Raw genomic sequence first — 19466 nt, forward strand, 5'->3', positions numbered from 1 at the left:
CACCCCTTCCCTCCTTCCCTCCCCCTCCCATGCTATATAAGCCTTGCTGAGGAGAATAAAATTTGCAGCTTGATCAGAACACACTGTCTTGCTGTCGTCCTTTCGTGTGTGTGTGTGTGTGTGTGTGTGTGTGTGTGTGTGTGTGTGTCCCCCCCCCCCGTCCCTCTCACTCTCGCCCACAGGTGGGTCGCCCCCGTTGACACCCCGCTGGCCGGGGCACTGCCCTGCAGCTGTAATACTTAGCAAGTCCTGTGTGCTGTTACCACTCACCATTGTTGGCCAGTGAGACTTACAATAGTTTCAAATTACTGGGGCAGTCGGTGGTTAAAGCCTAGAGCAAAGGACCCTTCACATGAGCACCTAGTATCCGTAGTCTCTGGTTTCTAAAGTCTGGAGCAATAGGCACCCATTTCTCATAGCTCAGGGCCTGCTAGTTCAGTCCTCAAAGGCTTAGGACTCCTAACAATGAAAAAGTTCTAACCTACATGCTCATGGATTCTATCCATGGAGAGAAAAAGACCCAATCAAGTGGTTAGTAACATCTGTAGTGAAATTCTACTGAGGTTAACCTTCATTTCACAAAGATAGAAATTAATAAATAGACTCTAAAAGAATCAATGCCTTGGCCAGCAAGCTGGCTCAGCGCACAGGGACCTTGTTACTGAGCCTGACAATCTGAATTCAATCCCCAGGATCCACAAGGTGGAAGGAGAGAATCAACTCCTAATGTTGTCCTCTGACCTCCACATGTGCGCTGTGGCAAGAGAACATCCACACGCATATACACCTAAATAAAAACAATCAAAAAACAATTAAAAAAAAAGAAAATCAATGTATCTCTGACACGAGGCATTAATGCCATCCCAATGTATAACACAAATGCAATAAATTTCCACCATAATCTGCCTGTAAGAGGATAGTATTTTATCTCTCTGTGTACTGGATTTTAATTATATATTAGTATTTTATAAAATAAACCCATGACCTGGAAAGTTTTATATTACAATCAATATATTAAAAAGCACATGTTTTATTAAATTTCTTCTTCAACTACTTTTACCCATGGTGTTAGCAGCTCATGTAACTGAAAGAATAAACTCACAGGCTTCAGGCCTTCAGGGCTGTAGCTGTCAATCTCGGGGACTTTTTCCATGATCATGATGACATGCGATGCAGACACTTTGGCTTTGGCATAGTCAGGAGCGAATGAACTGGCATTCCCAGCTGCCATGGCACCGAAGACAATAGCTGAGAATACCCTGCGACACAAACGAAAAAAACCCACATACACACAGTCACGACTGCTGGGGAGCAAGCTGCCAATTCTACACCCAGAAGCAGGATGCTGAGTGACCACTGCTCTTCGTAGAGAAAACACAAACAGAGGAACTGTAAGAAACAACCATGGTCCCTTCCAGAGCCAGCCTAGACGATACCTCTCACCACCCACTTAGCCCCACTGACAATGGCACAGGCACACCAGAAGATAAAGGACCACAACCAGGAGCTGGCCTGATTCTCCAAACTCTACTTCCCTAAGGAAGAGAGAATGACGTTCCCCGCAGCCTGTAGTCCACTTTGGGTTCTCTGTCTTAGGTCAGTGGGAACCCTTTAGAAAGAAGCCCACTTGGATTCTCTAAGGACTCCTCCTTTACCGGAGTGGATTACAACACTTCACCAAGGACTGTGGGTGTCAGACAAGAATGAAGGGATGTCCTCACCTGCTCCTCTCAGACAGGCCATTCCAGCCTCCCAGATCCCAGAGGCCATGCCTGAGGCCCCCACCTTTGTCCCTTGCCACATACCAATGTCTAGCAGCTGTGGCACACTGCTCACATTCTATGTGAAAGACCACCATGAGATTGCTCTATTTCATGTGTTCACAAGTTTGTTTAAAAATTGAAAAACAAAACAAAAACAACCTTTTTTGTGAACACTATTAAACAGAGCAGGGTGCTGGCCTGTTTAGCTATAGTACTAAGGGCCACGACTCAGTATCTTCATGTCAATAGCATTGTACTTATCTGAACAATAACAATTAAGGAAGTCACCCATTACTTTTCCATTGACGTTATTTTAACGTTTAGGGAAGAATGGAAAGGTACCCAGTGTTGTGATATGAACACTTGGTTCCCCAGCTGGTGGCTCTGTTTGGGAAGTATTACTTTTCATGTTGGAGCCTTGCAGCAGAAGTGGTTACTGGGGACGGCCTTGAAGTTTACATCCTGTCCTAACTTCTGGTTCATTCTCTGTCTCCTGACTGCTGTTGCAGTGTGACCCACTGGCCTTGTCCACACTCCTGCTACTCTGCCTTCTGTCATGATGGAATGGAGCCCTCAACTGTAAGCTTGGATAACTCTGTCTCCTGTAAGTTGCTTTAGTCAAGATATTGTATCACAGTAATAGCGATAGTAGCTAACGCATCCAGAGAACAAAGTGCATTACTTAAAAGATGTTCTTTATGGATATTTTCCTCCTTTTTAAACAGCACACATTCAAAAACTAGCTTATAGTTATTGAAAAGCACACTGAAAGCAATACAAATTCCTAACTAGGAAGGACTACCTCTAATAATTATAAAATAACAAAAGTTTTAAATGAAACACCCTTCCTTAAATGCATGGCAGTGCGGCTAGTTATAAATCAGTCAATTCTTTCATCTCACTCTCTGACCTTTGCAAATACTTCCGTTTAAAAAATGAAGTGTGGTTTGCAACCCTTTCAATCTGGGTTTGCCCTGAGACGAACTTCAGTCAACAAGAAAAGCAGAAGTCAATGTTGTCAGTTGGAGGTTTATGACTCAGGAGGTCTTGTATGATTCGTATGCTTGTTCATTATCATTTGTGTATTCTCTCTCCCCTTCTACCTTCCTTCCCTCTCTCCCTCCCTCCCTCCCTCCCTCCCTCCCTCCCTCCCTCCCTCCCTCTTCCCCTCCCTCTCTCCATCCCTCCCTCCCTCCACTACAGGGCTGCTGCAAGATAAAGCATACACAGAGGATGACCCTGACTTTTCCCCTAGCCAACTATCTATAGCTTCCTTTAACACAAAAGGGAGGTTAGATGAGAGCTTTTATGCCCACCTCAGATCAGCACACCTGACTTATGTGCAAAATAAATGTTTTTAATTCCATGTCACTGAGGCATAGTGGCTAGTTGTTGGAATGGCATCATAGTCTCACAAAACCTACGACACATGACAAAAATTCCCTTATATATCATGCCACACAGCTGCTAACAGGCCACATCCTCATCTGTGACATGGCTATCACAGCCCAGGCCAGAAAGGACCTCAGAGATATCAAGTCTAGTTGTTGATGTTTATGCCTAGACACTTCCCTAAACTGACCTGCGTCTTCCGTTTTAATAGGTACCATGTTTGATTAAGTCTATCGCTAAGCTCACGTTACCCCTCATGAACCAGAACATCTTTCCACAGGCCCTTTGTTTTGGTGGTGACCCCTCACCGCCTTTCTCCATGTGCACTTCATTATGTCATAAACAGTGAGCCTGGAACTGGCATAAAGCACGAGACTATTCCAGAACCCTGGGAATCCACCACTTCCTTTTCTTGGGACTCTGTACACAGGCTAAAGAAATACAATGTAATATTAAAAACTATAACTAAATAAGACACACAGTTAATTTCCCTCATATATTATTTAAACTTTTTGGGGGGAGGGGCTAGGTTTTTCAAGACAGGGTTTCTCTGTGGAACTTACAGACCTCCGCCTGCCTCTGCCTCACAAGTGCTAGGATTAAAGGCGTGCATCACCACTGCCTGGTGTGGGACCTTCTTTAAATGGCCACTTTTCACAAGGTTCCTCTGGCCTTTACTAATTAGAAGAAGGAGTCTTACAAATCTAAGACTGCTGTGTCAGCAAATTTTATTGGTTCAAAGGCTTGGAACAAGCAATCTATCAAAGAGTTATCTATTTAAGAATCCAATACTTACAGCATAACATTTTCAAAAGTCATTAATTGATGCACCACCAAGTAGGCACCAAACCGGAAACAGGCTGCATAGGAAAAATACATCATGGCCTGGGTGAAGGAGAATGTGATCCCAAAGACCTGCGCTTTCTTCAAAGCGTTTCTGGAAAGAAGAGAACCCAGATTCACTCCACTGCATTTCTCAGTCATTTAAGTAACTTCCTGTGGTTCGCAGTGGGGCACATAAGAGTGACAGACACAGTGGATTCCCTTTCTAAAGAATTCAGCTTGAGCCCCATTTACTTAGCAGTGTGAATACAGGGAACTGCCTCATCTCTGAGACTCAGTGGTGCCTTCATCTTTAAGGTAGGGTATTGCAACTCAGTGGTTGATAACTTGGCCTGTAACACCCCCCCGCAACCCCCCCCCACCACCACCAGAGGAGCCTGTTTTACATTAACAAATGAAGGGTCCTGCCCTTTCCCCCACTTTGGGACTCAGCACATCTACCAACACCCTCAAGCTGTGGGTGACAGGGCAGCAGGCATGTTCTTGTACTTGGGGATCTAGATGAGGTGCATATCATCAGTGCAGCAGAGGGACAATGTGCTATGGGAAGAAAAAGCACCTGAGTGTCTGCAGCCAGGGGCTTTACAAAGCATTAGCATTCCAGGAATGTCTGAACAAGAAGGACCTGGGGGGAGCCTGGGCAGGAACAGGGTCAGGATGGGCAGCCCTTTGACTTTCCTCCTCCTGCTAAACCACCAACTTCTTCTTGTCTTTGCCACTTACTGGGATTTCAAATGAAAATTTTCCCAGAAAAAGAGGGCCTGCCATGATTCTGACAAAGGTGGCTGGGAACCCTCCAGAAAGATCTAGTTCTCTCCTTGTCCCAGAAAAGCTGAGACTCCAAGGTTGGGTTTGCTCATGTCCTGGTCACCTTTTTTTAGAGCCCTCATTGATACTGCTGGGGTAAAGGGAGAAGAGAAGGTCTCCCCAGGAAAGAAAGGAACAGAAAGTATCCTCGAGAGATCCCCGCAGTGTCCCACAACACCTCCAATTTCATGTTCCATAGAGAACCTTCACCCCAAATACAGCAGAGAGCAGGTCACTGTCCCAATGGACACTAGAGGCATTCACAGTTGTCCCCTCCTCTCTCCTCCCCATTGTCTCCAGCCTTCACTGCTTCTATCTCACACATGCCCCTGCCTCAGCGCAGGTCTCTTCTTTTCTCCCTTGATAATCCTTCTAGTACTTTCTTCATGTGCACTCCACCTTCTGGCAAAAGCAATCCTGAAAACCAAAGTCCTTACTAGACAACTCCTCGGAGTCCTGGCCCACTCTTGAGAGTGTCTTACCTGTATGGTACCTGCAAGCTCTGGGCATACATATTTTCAAACTTCTGCTCCCGAGTCAAAGAGACGACAGTGCGGAAGTTTTCTATCGCTTCAGTAGCAATCTGAAACACAACAGACACAAGATCCAACAGGCAGTTAATTTGAATTCTATATACCACATTAATAAAAGTAATTTGTTATAATGTATTTAGCATTTACTATTATCTACAAGTGTCTCCACTGAAAAAGGATATTAAATAATTTCTCAAACTGGACTTCAGATTTGTATGGGAGATCCCCATAGACGACGAAGTTGACAAGTGACCTAAAGCCACCCTCTTTACTTGGCTTTAAAAAGGTTATTTGAGAATTCAGTGTGTCCCTTACAGTGATCTTGCTTCTACAATGGACTTATTTTAACCTTACAATTTCTTTAGTTTATTTATTCATTTATTTGAGACAGGGTCTTGCAAAATATGCAAGACTGGCCTAACACTGAAGAACTTCCCCCTTCAGTCTGGGTGCTGTTAATACTGCCATGCACCATGATACCTGGGTTTACATGTTTTTAAAATGTGATATTTATCTCTTTATAAGTTCCGTTGTTTTAAAACATATCTGGAATATATTACAAAATAAAAAGTTAAACATCAGCATTTTACACAGTCACTCAAACATTGTTCTTTCCCCAAGCGTGTGTGTGTATGTGTGTGTGTGTGTGTGTGTGTGTGTGTGTGTGTGTGTATCTTCAGAAATAGATTCTGAATTCTAGACTGTTTTGATAAAGAGCATTCTCCAAGGTTATTAAATACATGTAGTGTGGTACTCTAGACAACCTTAACAATGCAGCATGTTTTCAGCCCAGCAGCACTTTCAGTTCTTATTTACATAGATATCTTCGAATGTGAGCATTTGCCAGTATTAAATGATTTTCTTAGGAAAAGTTTTTGAAAGTAAAAACACTAGGTAAAAGAGAGTAAAAGCTGTTCATCATTAGCAAATATTAATTGTACAAATTAACACGATTCACTGAAAGTTCCATATATTCACACATCAAGTCCATCTATTCTTCCACCCTCTCCTCACCTCTTCCAAGTCCCATGTAGTTCTCGCTCATCTTTTTAACATATTCTACACATGAAACAAAACATACACTTGTTTTGTCTCATGTAACATGACCTGCTCCAATTCTGCTTCCCTGCAAAGGACAGACTGCCCAACAATACACATATGCCACATTTGAACCGTTCATCTTTCTGGTCCGGGGCTGTAGAAAATGAATTTGCCAGATGCGTTGAGTGCTGTGGACTCGTCATTTCCCGGTTCCTTTGCTGTCTCCAACCTCCCTCGTCACTTGTCAGTGCTGAGCAGGAATCAGGGTTGCTCTTAGGGGCTTGGTTGTTGTAGCTGTGAGGAACGGGATTTCTCATTTGTCTTAGTGAGGTGTGGGTTGGTGTGTAGAACAGCTACTGATATGTGTGTGTTACCTTGTATCTTCTCTGTAGATATATACACACACAGACATATCATGTATATGCTTCTCTAGTGAACTCATCAGTTCTGGTAGTTTCTCAGCAAAGTCTTTTTGTGTTTAAAATATCTGGAAAGCAGGATTTCACTTCTTTCTTATTTTTATAATTTTTCTCACATGTGATCTCTAGAGCTAAAATCGAACAGTAGTGATATTAGATATCTTGTGTCACTCCTGACTGTAAGAAATGCTTTCAGTTTTTTTTCCATTCAATATATTAGCTCTATGTTTGTCGTGTAACAACCTTTAGTATGTTGAGATATGACCCTTCTACACTAAGAAGGCCTTTCATCAAGAAGGGGTGTGGAATTTTCTCAAATGCTGTTCTAGATCTCCTCAGAGGACCGTGTTTACTCATGTACCTCACTTCTGAATTGTGCACACTGAGCTATTCTTGCATCCTAGGAGTAACTCCAACTCTATCATGGTGTACATTTCCTGTTTTGATTTCTGGAGACAGCATCTCACTGTGTAGCCTAGAGTGTCATTAACTCTTCACCCACACTGGCAGCTAGCATTGTTCCTGCCCGTCTTGTGAATGTCCAATCACTAGCATTCACCAAGCCTATCGGCACGGGCTTTTCTTAACCAGTGTTCGTGTTCACTTTGCACACCTTGAAGGCTTTTGCATCTGTTTGACCAGAGATACTCTTGTATAGTTTTCTGGGGTTTTGTTGTTTGTTTGTTTTGTTTTTCTTTTCTGTCCTTCTCAGGCTTTAGTAGCTGGGTCATGTTGGCTTCCTAGAATGAAGATGGAGAGGTTTCTTCCCTTTCTGATCTGTAGTGTGCACTGCTTCGTTGGGAAACTTACTATCATTCAATCTCATGCTTTTATTGTGTTCTTAAATTCCTTAGGTTCAATTTTGGTAGGTCATATTTGTTCAGGAATTATTCTATTTCCTCTAAATTTGCTACATTATGAACATTTTCCCCCTAGACATGTTCCCTAATGGGGCTGGAGAGATGGCTCAGCAGTTAAGTGCACTTGTTCTCTTTCAGAGGACCTGGGTTCAATTCCCCAAACCACATCAGGTGGCCCCAAACCACCTGTATCTCCAGTTCTGGAGGCATCTGACACCTCTGGCCTCTGTGGGCACCGGCATTCCATGTGCATATACCCACACGAGACAGATATATAATTTAAAGTAGTAAAAAAATCTTAAAAAATTAAAATCCCCTAATGATCCTGAGTTTCCAGTAGTATTAAGCATATGCTTTCCTTTTTTAAGTTCTATTTATTTAGCTCTTCTCTTTTGGCTAATTGAGTGCTCAGCAATTTGATCTTTAAAAAAAAAAAACCCACTAAGCTGGCGGTCATGGCGCACGCCTTTAATCCCAGCATTTGGGAGGCAGATGGATCTCTGTGAGTTCAAGGCTAGCTTGGTCTACAGAAAAAGTTCCAGGACATGCTCCAAATCTACACAAAGAATTCTGTCTTGAAAACAAATAAACAAACATACAAACAAACAAACCTAGCTCTTTGTTTAATTAGCTCTTTAAAGATTTATATTTATGTATGTGTGTATGAATGTCATGTGTGTGATGGTCTCCACTGAGGCCACTAGATATTGGATCCCTGTAGCTTGGAACCCATCTTGGTCCTTTGCAAAGGCAGTGGGTGCTCTCACCCACGGAGCCATCTTTCCTCACTGGTCCCTGGCGATGCTCTTTTGTGCTCGATTTTAATTGCTTGTGTCCTGACCAGCCTTCTGTTTTTGGTTTGGTTCATTCTCACCTTTCTACAAGACTTGGATGCATCACCAGGGTGAGATCTCTATATGGGGTAGGCGTTCACTGCCATAAACTTCCTTCCCAGCACTGCCTTTTCAGTTTCTCTTACTGCGCTCAGAGAAAACCACCTTGTTAATTCTTTTCAGTCTAGGTAATGTACTGGAGAGTGGGATGGTCAGTTCACACACTACTCCTGCCTTGGAGCACAGACTGCCTTCGGGTCTAACAGTGAGGTCAGGTGCTCTGGCACTTGGTGCACAGAAACTTATCTTCTGATGAATCATCCCCTTAATAAATAGCAATCCCCTTTATGTATCCCGCTGTTTCCTTAAACTCTATTTTGTCGGCTAAGTGTGGCTAAACCTTCTTGGTTTCGGATTCCATTTCTTTGGACGTTGCTTTCTATCCTTTCACTTGCAGATGCTGTATTTTATAGGTGAGCTTTCTTACATACTGTTGCATCCTGCTTCTAAATCCATTCATCCAGTCTGTGTCTTTTAATTGTAGAATGAAGACCATTTACATTTAGAGTTGCCACTGAAAAACATACTAGGTTCTATAATTTTCTTCTTGTTTGTATCTTAGTTTCCTCTTATTCACCTTTAAAGTCTGATGGCTTACTGCATTACTGTTCGATTCCTTGCTATTTTTCTTTCATTAACATATCTTTTAGTGGTATTTGAAAACACACTATTTTTTAGGAACACGGCCTATATACTCTCCCCAAATTTTTGCCATCCAATTACAATCTGATAACATATTACCACTAATGAGAATATTTGTTTAGTACATACATTCTTTGCCACGTTTTAGAATGTGGGTAAAGGGATGTGGAGAATGCAAAGAACAGAAATACCCCCCTGAGATTTCAATCTCTGTCAGCCATGAGACAAACTACCTGTCTCATGCTTCTTATGTGTAAAATGAAGGGGATGGGTGGAAGGTCTCTACCATCTCTTCAACTCTAAAACTACAGGTCACCAAGAGAAGTTTCTCTTATTGGTTCAGATATTCTTCTCTCAGGCTCTTTCACAGGTCAGAACTGATTTTAATGATACATCTCATCATGTTGTAATTTATAGAAGAATACCCCAAAATGTGAAACCCCCCTTATTTTTCACTGAATCCTGTACAAAGTATCTAAATTTGAAAAGGAAATTGAAAAAATCATTTCATGTGTATCAGTATCAGTGTGTTTTGTCTGTCTGTATGTTTGTGTACCACTTGCATGCCATGCCCATGGAAACCAAAAGAGAGCATCAGATGCCCTGGAACTGGAGTTACAGATGATTGTGAGCTGCTGGGAGTACTGGGGGGCAAACCCAGTCCTCTGGAAGAAGCTCACTCACAGAGAGGACACTCAGTCGGTAACTCAGCATGGCTGCCTCCTCCCCAGGAGATTTCTGCTCAATGCTCTGAGGTCCTGACTTGCTGTTACCTTTGTCTGCTCTCTCAACCAGTCTACTTTAGTCATTTCTGCTGTATGTTCCGAGTATTTTATTTGATGATGCATTGCTAACTATCTGTTGCTTCTGTCTATCTGTTATTTGCTATTATTCCTTTAGTTTGTTAGCTACACACTTTATAAATTGATTTAAATCTAAAGGTATGGCTAGTACAGATCATTTTCTGGATGTTCAGTGTACACATACACACACACACACACACACACACACACACACACACACACACACTTCCTCTCTCACTCTCCTTGTAATATCAGCACTGGAGAAAGGGAGACAAGAGGATTCTTGGGACTTGCTGAGCCAGCCTAGTCTAACCAGTGGTTTCTAGGTCCCAGTGAGGGACTCTGACTCAAAGACAAGGTGGATGGCTCCCGAGAAATGACCCCTGAGGCTGACCTCTGACCTCCCCACACATACACAAAAGCACCCATACTCACGTACAACTGCATACTCACACACCAAACATATACACATTTTAGAAAATCCTGAAAGTAAGGAAAAGCAAATGTTAGAGAAAAAAAATTTATCCAGACAATCTTTGTTCAGATACATTAAAATATTTTTAATTATAGGGGTTCAAATAAATAGGAGAGCTTTTCTGGGTTAGTAAGACAACTGAACAAACCACAGCAGTGAGTGATGGAAAACAAGTTCCATGGTCAACTTCAATGATGTCTGAAAGACTTCCTGTGCATTGTTTCCTAAGGCCAGGCTGCTGGGGCTCTCGTGAGTTTGTAAACATCATGTATTCTCAGTGTGTGTTGCTGATAAAAATGAGAGTTTGAGGCACAGATCTTTGTGGTCAGTAAAATGACATACTATCCCACAGAATTATCTCTTCATTTAGAGGTGCAATGAAGCAATTAGGAAAAAAACCTTAACCAGGAGCTTGTACCCTTATAGCTTTAATCTCCACACGTTTTAAAGACTAAGTAATTCCCCAAATGAAGAAATTTTAGTTGGAAGAGTAAAAAATGGTATTGTTTCTTTCTGAAAGAATCGTTTACTAAATAGCTTTGGAGAAAGAAAAATGCATGATTTTGAAAAACATAAATGAATAAACTTCTTTACCCTCCCCCTCCTGCCTTCAAAAACTCATGTTTGATTACGGCTTTCACGACTGGAAAAAAACTGCAGCTGTTTTTAGTAAGTGCTCAGTGTGTCCATAAGCACATGACTGAACACTGCCAAACACATGCCTTAGACGTCAAGGCTATGAGCGCATTCTGACATCACGGACTGAAGATGGTAAGCAGGCCCTTACTTCATAGACACCATGACTGTGTCTCTGATGTCAAACACATCTGTGTTTGGGACACCATACTGTCAGGATATAAGAAGGCCAAGACATTACCTTGTCGGATATGAGCAGCCCTTGACATCACACACTTGTTATGTGTATTCTGTGAAATTACACAGAACTGCTTAAAAATGTCAAGCTTACCTCATTCCTTTAGAGGCAAATCATCAGACATAGGCTTGTCCTTCATGGCACTTAAGTTTTAGCAAGGAAGACACGCTGTTCATTAATAAAGAAATAGGACAGAAACATCAGAGGCTGATAGGAGGCATGCACTCAGTGAGTGTGAATGGCCTCTGGAAATATAATTCAGAAACCCGAATGATGTAAACAAGCCATCTGTGGTCCAAGGGAATCAGAGAGGAGTGTGATGGGAGCTGCACAAGGCCCGTGGTGGCTGCAGCAGTGTGGACCATGAAGAATGCAGTGCAAGAAAAGAACAGTCATCCAGGACTAGGCCACGTCGGGTTTGCAGCCGGGATAAAAGCTTGGACTATACGCAACTCCTTAGAAGCCATGGCAGATTTGAAGTGCAGGTTAGCACGATCTGATATGTATCTATTAGATATGAGAATGGATTTTGTGTGAAGAATATAGACTGCAGGAGGATATGACTAGAGGGAGTAGATCAGTGAGACATCCATTACCTTGTGACTTTGGACAAGACCCAGGATCTCTCTAAACTTTGGGCTTCATCACCTCTCCAACAGGGACAATTCTGCAGAGCTACTGACAGCAATAAGGAAGAGAATACACATACAGCTCACAAGATGATGGCGGCTATATGCCAGTTATTTAATAGTAAATGGTAACCTGAGGATTATAACAATGAGGTTGATTTTTAGTATTAAGTAGGATGGTTGGAATAGCCACCGCCACGGTCTCTATGTACTGTATTCCCTCTGAGGAGCTACCATTGAAGTAGAGCCTGACCATGACTCTGAAAGTCTGCCATAGACACACCCATCTCCATCTACACCCCTTGCCTCACTCACGCCGGAGTAACTTCGAGAGCCTGGAACAGTCTCCTGGTTCTTAGACTTGGTCATCTTCCTACCATCACTCTACGGCATTGTAAGCACATCAGTACTATAAAATCATAATGCTTTCCTTCAAATGAAAAGTCTTCACCACAAAAATCAAGAAGCTCAATAAACACATGGTTAACCGAAGCTGTTAACTCAGGAAGTAGTCTCCAACTGGGACTGAAGTTGCTTGGGCCAGAATTTACCCTGTGGGCGTTCACACTGTGAAGTCTGACCCCAGAAACAATGGCTGGAGGCCATAAGTATTTCTCTCAAGGGAACTCCAGGGAAGCAGGATGAAGAAACTGGGGATGACCAACCTCTGGGGCCTTCCTCATCATTTGTGTCAGTGAGGTGCATGGCTAGGAGACAGAGTACCAAACACATACCCATGGGGAATCCAAATCCACTCCCACCTGCCCTGGACCAGGCCCTAAGTCTTGGGAATTTGGAATGTCCATCAGTAGATATTGTCCTAGTGAATGCTGAGCTCATTTGGTGGTGGTGGTGGTGGGGGGAGGGGGGGAAGGAGGGGGGGATCAGCCCTGTTCCGAACTCTCATCTCCACAGACAACATGTGATATCTGACTATGCCCCACCATAACAGAATGTGGATCCCCAGCTCACTGGAGTACCGCTGCCTGAGTCTGAATCCTGGCTCCAGGAGCAACTGGCTCTAACAGACAAAGAGCATAGATTGTGTGTCCATCATCCTCACCTTAAAAAATGAGATGTTTTAACACAACACACCTACTACAGTTGCTGCAAGAAATAGAACATTTACCAGGAAACCCAGTAAGTCCACCAAAGCATTTGTCAAGCTGTGAAAAAAGAAACAGGTAAAAGTGCAGGACAAACGGGGTCAAGGGAAGAACAGACGTGGGAGGAAAGCGGAGGCATGAAAAGAGGATGAACACTCTCAGGACTTTCCATACTGCACCTCCCCAATCATGTGTATCAGAACGCACCTACATCCCCGAACGCAGAGAAGGTGGGGACAGAAGAAGGGAACGGAAGGGAGGAGAGGGCTGGATGGGAACACAGCAGAAAGTGGAGGCAGCAGCCTGAAATCAGGAAAGCCTTGACAAGCAGCTGCCAGTCTTCGAGCTCAGAGAGGTGTTGCCCTCTTTTCCTCTACGAATCTGCAGGAAACCAAAGTTTTCTGGAAGAATTGTTAGAACCACATCCTCAGAGCACATCGGCAGCAGGGAATCTCGGACATCACCACCAAGAAGCGTTTTTCGGATAGGTAAGCATTGTGCTTAGCTTGACTCACCTTCCCAGAAACCTCTAGTTCTTTCTTGTCCTTCAGAGCATGACCAGACAACATTTTCATTTCAATAATGCCACCCAATATGATGAGCGGTATAATCACTATGAGTAAAAGTGTTAGCTGCCAGCCATAGATTAAGGATATGATGATTCCTGTCCCGAGATTTGCTACATTCTGGGTAATTCCAGCAAGCCTGGAACCCATAGCCTGAAAAACACAACAATTAGAGACACATTTTTACATTAACTGTAAAAGACATGTACTCTTAAGAATTAGGACAATTTGCTTCCATGCAAATACACTAATTGTCTTCTCAGTTACTAAAGCTCTGCTTTAATTTTAAGTTTATTGTGTTTCTAAAATGAGGATTTCCCTGACTTCTACATAAATATAAAAGAGATCAAAGGATTTCCCTGACTTCTACATAAATATAAAAGAGATCAATAATCCAGAACTCAGATGTTCTCTCTATTCTGATTCCTTTTTCTTTTTTTGGTGTGTTTGTATTGAGATATGTGGGTGCATGTGTGTTTGTGGAGTACATGTGCATGAGTGTGTTGGCGTACTCACCCATATGGAGGCTAGAGCAGGATGCAGGGTGGCTTCCTCTGTCGTTCTCTGCCTTACTGCCTTGAAACAGGCTTTAACCATAGCTTGCTCCCGAGCTCCTGGGGTCCACCTGTCTCTGTCCCCCAATGCTGAGGTTACAGGTACATGCAGCCATGGCCTGGCTTTTTTTACATTGAGTGTTTTGGATTCAAACTCAGGTCTTTGTGCTTGCAGAGAAAGTCTTACCTACTGAACCCTCTCCCCAGCCCCGGCTGATTCTTCAATACCAAGACATCGTCATGTATCAAAGTGTGATCACTAAAGCAAGCTATGTAAAGGAGACTGGCCTGGCAATGGTGGAAGTTTCAACATTTGGCACCCAACTGCTTATCAATTAAGACTAGCCTTTTTCATTAAGGGCATTAAATCATACCTGGGCTCATTTGAAACACTTATTAGGTGTCATTTACTTGGTCTTGGGAAAAAAATACAGAGCAAAAAATTATGAAAAATGTGTGCGTACATGCGTGTGCGCATGTGCGAGTGTGTGTGTGTGTGTGTGTGTGTGTGTGTGTGTTTGTGTGTATGTGTGTGTGTGGTGCAGTCAACTAAACTTCTACTGAGGAGACCCTTTGCTATGTTGTGCACAAGTCAAAGAGCAGAGTGACCTTTAAAGGGCTCTTCCCACACATTTCTCATGTGAAGATCAAGAGAAGCGACCTGGAGACTCTGCAGGATGGGGATGCACTCAGGTGCTCCTGGTCTTAGCTCCTATAATCCTACCCAGAACTCATTCCCCACAGCAGCTGCTCATGGACAGAAACACTCAGAGCATCTCCCATGGGCACAGTCGAGGCATTTCCCTGGCCGTAACCTTTAAGACATAGGCAGATCCTGCTTTGGTAGGTCTTAGGGCCAAAGAATCAAGATAAATCACAAGATGACAAAATCTTGCTATCTGAGGAAGGTGTGAGAATCAGAGCCTTAGCACTAGCCAATCTTATTAGGATATTCCTCCTAGAAGAACTAAGAAGAATATTCCTACAAAAATCACACTTTCCCTTCCATCAGACTCCTGCCTGCATGACATCATTGAGGCCTTCCTTCCTTCCTTCCTTCCTTCCTTCCTTCCTTCCTTCCTTCCTTCCTTCCTCCGACCCTCCCTCCCTTCCAACAGCTAGGCAGTCCCTAACTCTGTACCCTGCCTCCAGCCATCCTTCCGCACTTTTTGATAGTCTGACCCACCAAGAAGACTGTATGAGGGCAAGAGTCTTGTCTGTTCCATGAAATACATAACTACGTCTTGTTTGTACATTTTGTCCTGCACAACTCATCTTAAGTCTTTACTGTTTGATTTATCCATTTAAAAAAGATAAATATAAAACTAATTCTTGAGCTTTACAAGACTTTGAAGAATTTTCCAACTCGCCTACGTGGTTTCCTATTCCAATCTATTTTAACAGAAGCGCCATCTATTACTGCCTGTGAAGTCATTGTGTAGTTCTGTCTTACAGGAAGCTGGAAAGATAAAGACTGGCAGGAAGGCTCAGGGTTGAGGGGGACACAATGGGGAACATGTTTGAGTTTTCACACCAGCTTCTTGTAGACTGTTGCTGTGAAGTGGTGGGTACAGAAGAAACCATCTTCAGCCAGGAATCAAAACTTGATGATGTGAGAATTCAAAGCTATTCCCTCCAGACAGGCAATAATTTTTAATATGTGTTTTGTTTCCTACGATCATTTTAAGGAAGATTTTCTACCCTCTGCTCTGAACTGTAATGTCTAGAAACATGCTGACAAGATGCATATGTGTCTTTTCTTGAGTAGCAATTATAACTGTCCCTTGATTAACTGAGCAGTAAAACAGACTGACCCTTCGAAACATATTATTAACACTTCCCCTTCTATTAACAACCCTCACACCTCAAATAAGCCTCCTGGGCAGGATATCACACACAGAGGGTCCTTTCCTAATAACTATCCTTGGTGGGCCCTATTAATTGTATGAAAAACAGCAATAACAAAACAATGCCTCTAAGTTATATCCTATGCAATGTATAGTTAATCTTATACCAAAAATACAATGCATGTGATATCCCAGTGCGTTAAACAAATATGTTTTCTTAAAGACAGTCACTAATACCTATCAGGGAAAATCAGTCTCATGCTGGGGATCAAAATGGAAAGACACCACCCACCCACCCACCCACAGGAAGGAAGCATGTACCCCTTTAACATTAGCAGCGTCACTGGCGAGCCTGGTGGTCAACGCGCCGGTGCTATTTTTATGATCATCAAACCAGCTTATATCCTGTAACATAAAAGATATTTTTTTAATCAGCTATCACATATCCCCGGCATTTAATATTCAAAATTTAATGTTCAGTAGACAGAAGAGAGTTCCTATACAAACATGTAGCTGGACTCTTTGTCAATTTACATAAAAATGCCTATTTGTCTCCAGCAGAACTCTAAGTATTAAATTGTGAAGAGTAACATGTCACTATCATCATACAGCCTCAACTCAAGAGAGAGAAGGCACAGGTAAACAAATTCACGCTGTCTTGACAGTTATAAACACTCTGGACAAACACCTATCAAAGAAGGACAAAGAAGGAAGGGACAAGGTAGAGAAGGGACAGAGAAGGACTTTCTAAGGGGATGTGTGAGCAGACATGAAATGAAGGAAGAGATGAGAGCCTCTAAGAGAGAGATGATGTACTGCTTGCAAAGACCAGGGCCAAGGCATACTCAATCTTAACTAAAGCTAGCAGACTGTGGTAGTGTAAACAAACAAACAAACAACAAACCCACTGTGTTTATCTCTAAATCTGCCTCTTCCTCCAGATCCTTTTGTCCTTCTGGGGTCCCCCTGGACCTTCCACAACCATTGTTGAAGTTACCTACAGTGTCTTGAAGACACCATGTGCTGGACGGGGGTACCATTGCAGATGACCTCTGTGAGGCAGATGGGAGATGTACATGTGCATGGCCTTTGGCAACTGTGGTGACTATGGACTTTTCCCTGATAGATACGCACTGCCTCCAGATTGGGATGAGGTTGGAGGTACGACACCAGCTAGGAGGCTGATGAACAGGTAGAGCAGAGGTGAACATATTAAACAGAAGGGGAGTTATTAGGTTTCAGTCTGAACCTCTGCAGGCCCAACCCTCATGTGCACATTACCCCACTCCCAATATACACAGAATTAAAAAAAATAAAATAAATCTTAAAACACCAACGAAACAACAGCCCGGGAGAAGTTACTGTACTGTGGAACACTGATGCTTCTGAGCTGGGTTCAAGTGCCTCCAGCTTGCCTGGGCTAGGATGCTTGAACATTCAGTGCTCATGAAAGGTTTAAAGTCATATGCGAATTTCTCACAATTGATAAAAAAACAAAAATCTTCCCTCTTTCAACTGGGCTATCCTGGAATCCCTTTCCCAAATCCCACTTCTTCTTTAAGGAAAACATCCTCACTGTCTGTTTGGAGGGTCTTGAAGGTGCACACTGTGAGATGCACTCTGTCCTGTTAAGTCAGGGAGCTTACACTGCATGGAGAGCAAAGAAACTAGGCAGTGAGGGATGGTGAGTTACGGCGATGACCTTGGGTTTGTGGAATGAGAGGCATGGAGGGTATCTCCTGAGGGCAAGAGTCATGACCTGGTATCCCAGCTTCACAGGAGAAGTAAGGAAGAGTGAGGAATGAGGGCTACTGAAGATTACTTTGGCTTCTGTGGTCTTTCAGTGCTGGACCAAAAGGTTGGAGGAGAATCTACTCTGAAGACTCTATTTGTCTCAAGTCAGTCTGGTTCCTTGTGCCCACATTCAGCAAACAGACTGCAGGTCCACAGCCTACATCTAACTACAGATGGCCCACCAACATCTCAAGAGGAGGCTGAGGAGACCCGTGCAGCCTACATCTACAGATGGCCCACCAACATCTCAAGAGGAGGCTGAGGATACCCGTGCAGCCTACATCTACAGATGGCCCACCAACATCCCAACAGGAGGCTGAGGGAGACCTGTGCAGCCTACATCTACAGATGGCCCACCAACATCTCAAGAGGAGGCTGAGGAGACCCGTGCAGCCTACATCTACAGATGGCCCACCAACATCCCAACAGGAGGCTGAGGGAGACCTGTGCAGCCTACATCTACAGATGGCCCATCAACAACTCAAGAGGAGGCTGAGGAGACCCGTGCAGCCTACATCTACAGATGGCCCCCCAACATCCCAACAGGAGGTTGAGGGAGACCTGTGCAGCCTACATCTACAGATGGATCACCAACAACTCAAGAGGAGGCTGAGGAGACCCGTGCAGGATCTCTACCTAAGGAACTTGACGGAGATTTTACAACCTGTGTCCACAGAGCACAAGAGAGAAGTCCTACCTCCCCTCCCCCAGGTGCAAGCTCACCAACCATACCTGTCTCAGCATGGATTTGAAAACCATGTATCGGAGTCGCTTGGTGAGGATCTCTCCGGCTTTACCAAACATGAAGCCCTGTGAAGAATGAGAATGCATCACACAGAAGGCTGACCGGAGACTCAGACACCAGGTACACAGCAGGATCAATGCTATTGCAGAGGCAGGGTGAACGTGTGGCGTCACAAGGCCCCATTCCTGGGTGTGCTGTATTGCTGTGACTCTACCCAGGAGCCAGCGATGTAGCTGGAGTGGTGGGAGGGCTAGCAGAGGCCAGTTTTGACAGTAACCCACGGCTCCCTGTCAGCGACAAGGTGTCCGGAGGGGTACCACAAATGCGTGTACACACCCCACCCACCCCATCCTCGATGAACAACAGCAAGCACTTAGAAAGCTGGGGCACTCTACACAAGCTGTAAACAAAATTTATCATCCAACTGGAACATTTGCGAGACAAAAGAGATGTGCACTGCCCATGACTGCATAAGAAGCTAAGGGGAAATCTGGGAAAAAGAAATTACAGTCGCCTGTACATGACGGAGGCAGAGAACAGTCTTAGCTTACAAACTGAAAAAGCCAAAGTCTGGGACCAAAGCCGATCGAGAGAGGTGGCTCACCAAGAGAAAGCCTTTCGCACTCTACCTCCCCATCCTTCAAGGCTACCCACTTCCATGTCTGAGGGAGGGACGAGTAACCAGGAAAGAACAGTACGACGTGAGTGGGCCATCATGCCAGGCCACATCTGTGAAAGAAGGTCAACCACGTCCTCCATAGGATGACCACGGGGACAAAGGAAGCAGCAGTATTCCCCGTTCCACCTGAAACTGGTAACCACGGCTGAGACACAGAAAAGCCGTGTGGGAAAGGCTGTGTGGTGCAACAGAAAGGGGAGT

The 19466-nt window shown here is 43.8% G+C and overlaps 1 protein-coding gene across 4 annotated transcripts in view; it reads right to left on the reverse strand.

Moving 5' to 3' along the window:
* Nucleotides 1–19466, reverse strand: part of LOC131906617 (multidrug resistance protein 2) — a 246496-nt gene that overhangs the window by 196172 nt on the left and 30858 nt on the right. For 2 of the 4 annotated variants that reach the window (XM_059257279.1, XM_059257278.1), the window contains exons 15-20: nucleotides 18574–18651; nucleotides 16369–16452; nucleotides 13596–13799; nucleotides 5288–5388; nucleotides 3952–4092; nucleotides 1103–1259 (exon numbers count right to left, since the gene is read on the reverse strand). In XM_059257279.1, coding sequence (XP_059113262.1) covers nucleotides 1103–1259; nucleotides 3952–4092; nucleotides 5288–5388; nucleotides 13596–13799; nucleotides 16369–16452; nucleotides 18574–18651 — 765 coding nt within the window. Of the gene's footprint in view, nucleotides 1–1102; nucleotides 1260–3345; nucleotides 3470–3951; nucleotides 4093–5287; nucleotides 5389–11438; nucleotides 11803–13595; nucleotides 13800–16368; nucleotides 16453–18573; nucleotides 18652–19466 lie in introns of those variants that run through there. The other 2 variants (XM_059257280.1, XM_059257282.1) reach the window with 2 other exon arrangements.

The sequence above is a fragment of the Peromyscus eremicus genome, chromosome 3 (genome assembly GCF_949786415.1).
Source record: "Peromyscus eremicus chromosome 3, PerEre_H2_v1, whole genome shotgun sequence".
Lineage (NCBI taxonomy): Eukaryota > Metazoa > Chordata > Mammalia > Rodentia > Cricetidae > Peromyscus > Peromyscus eremicus.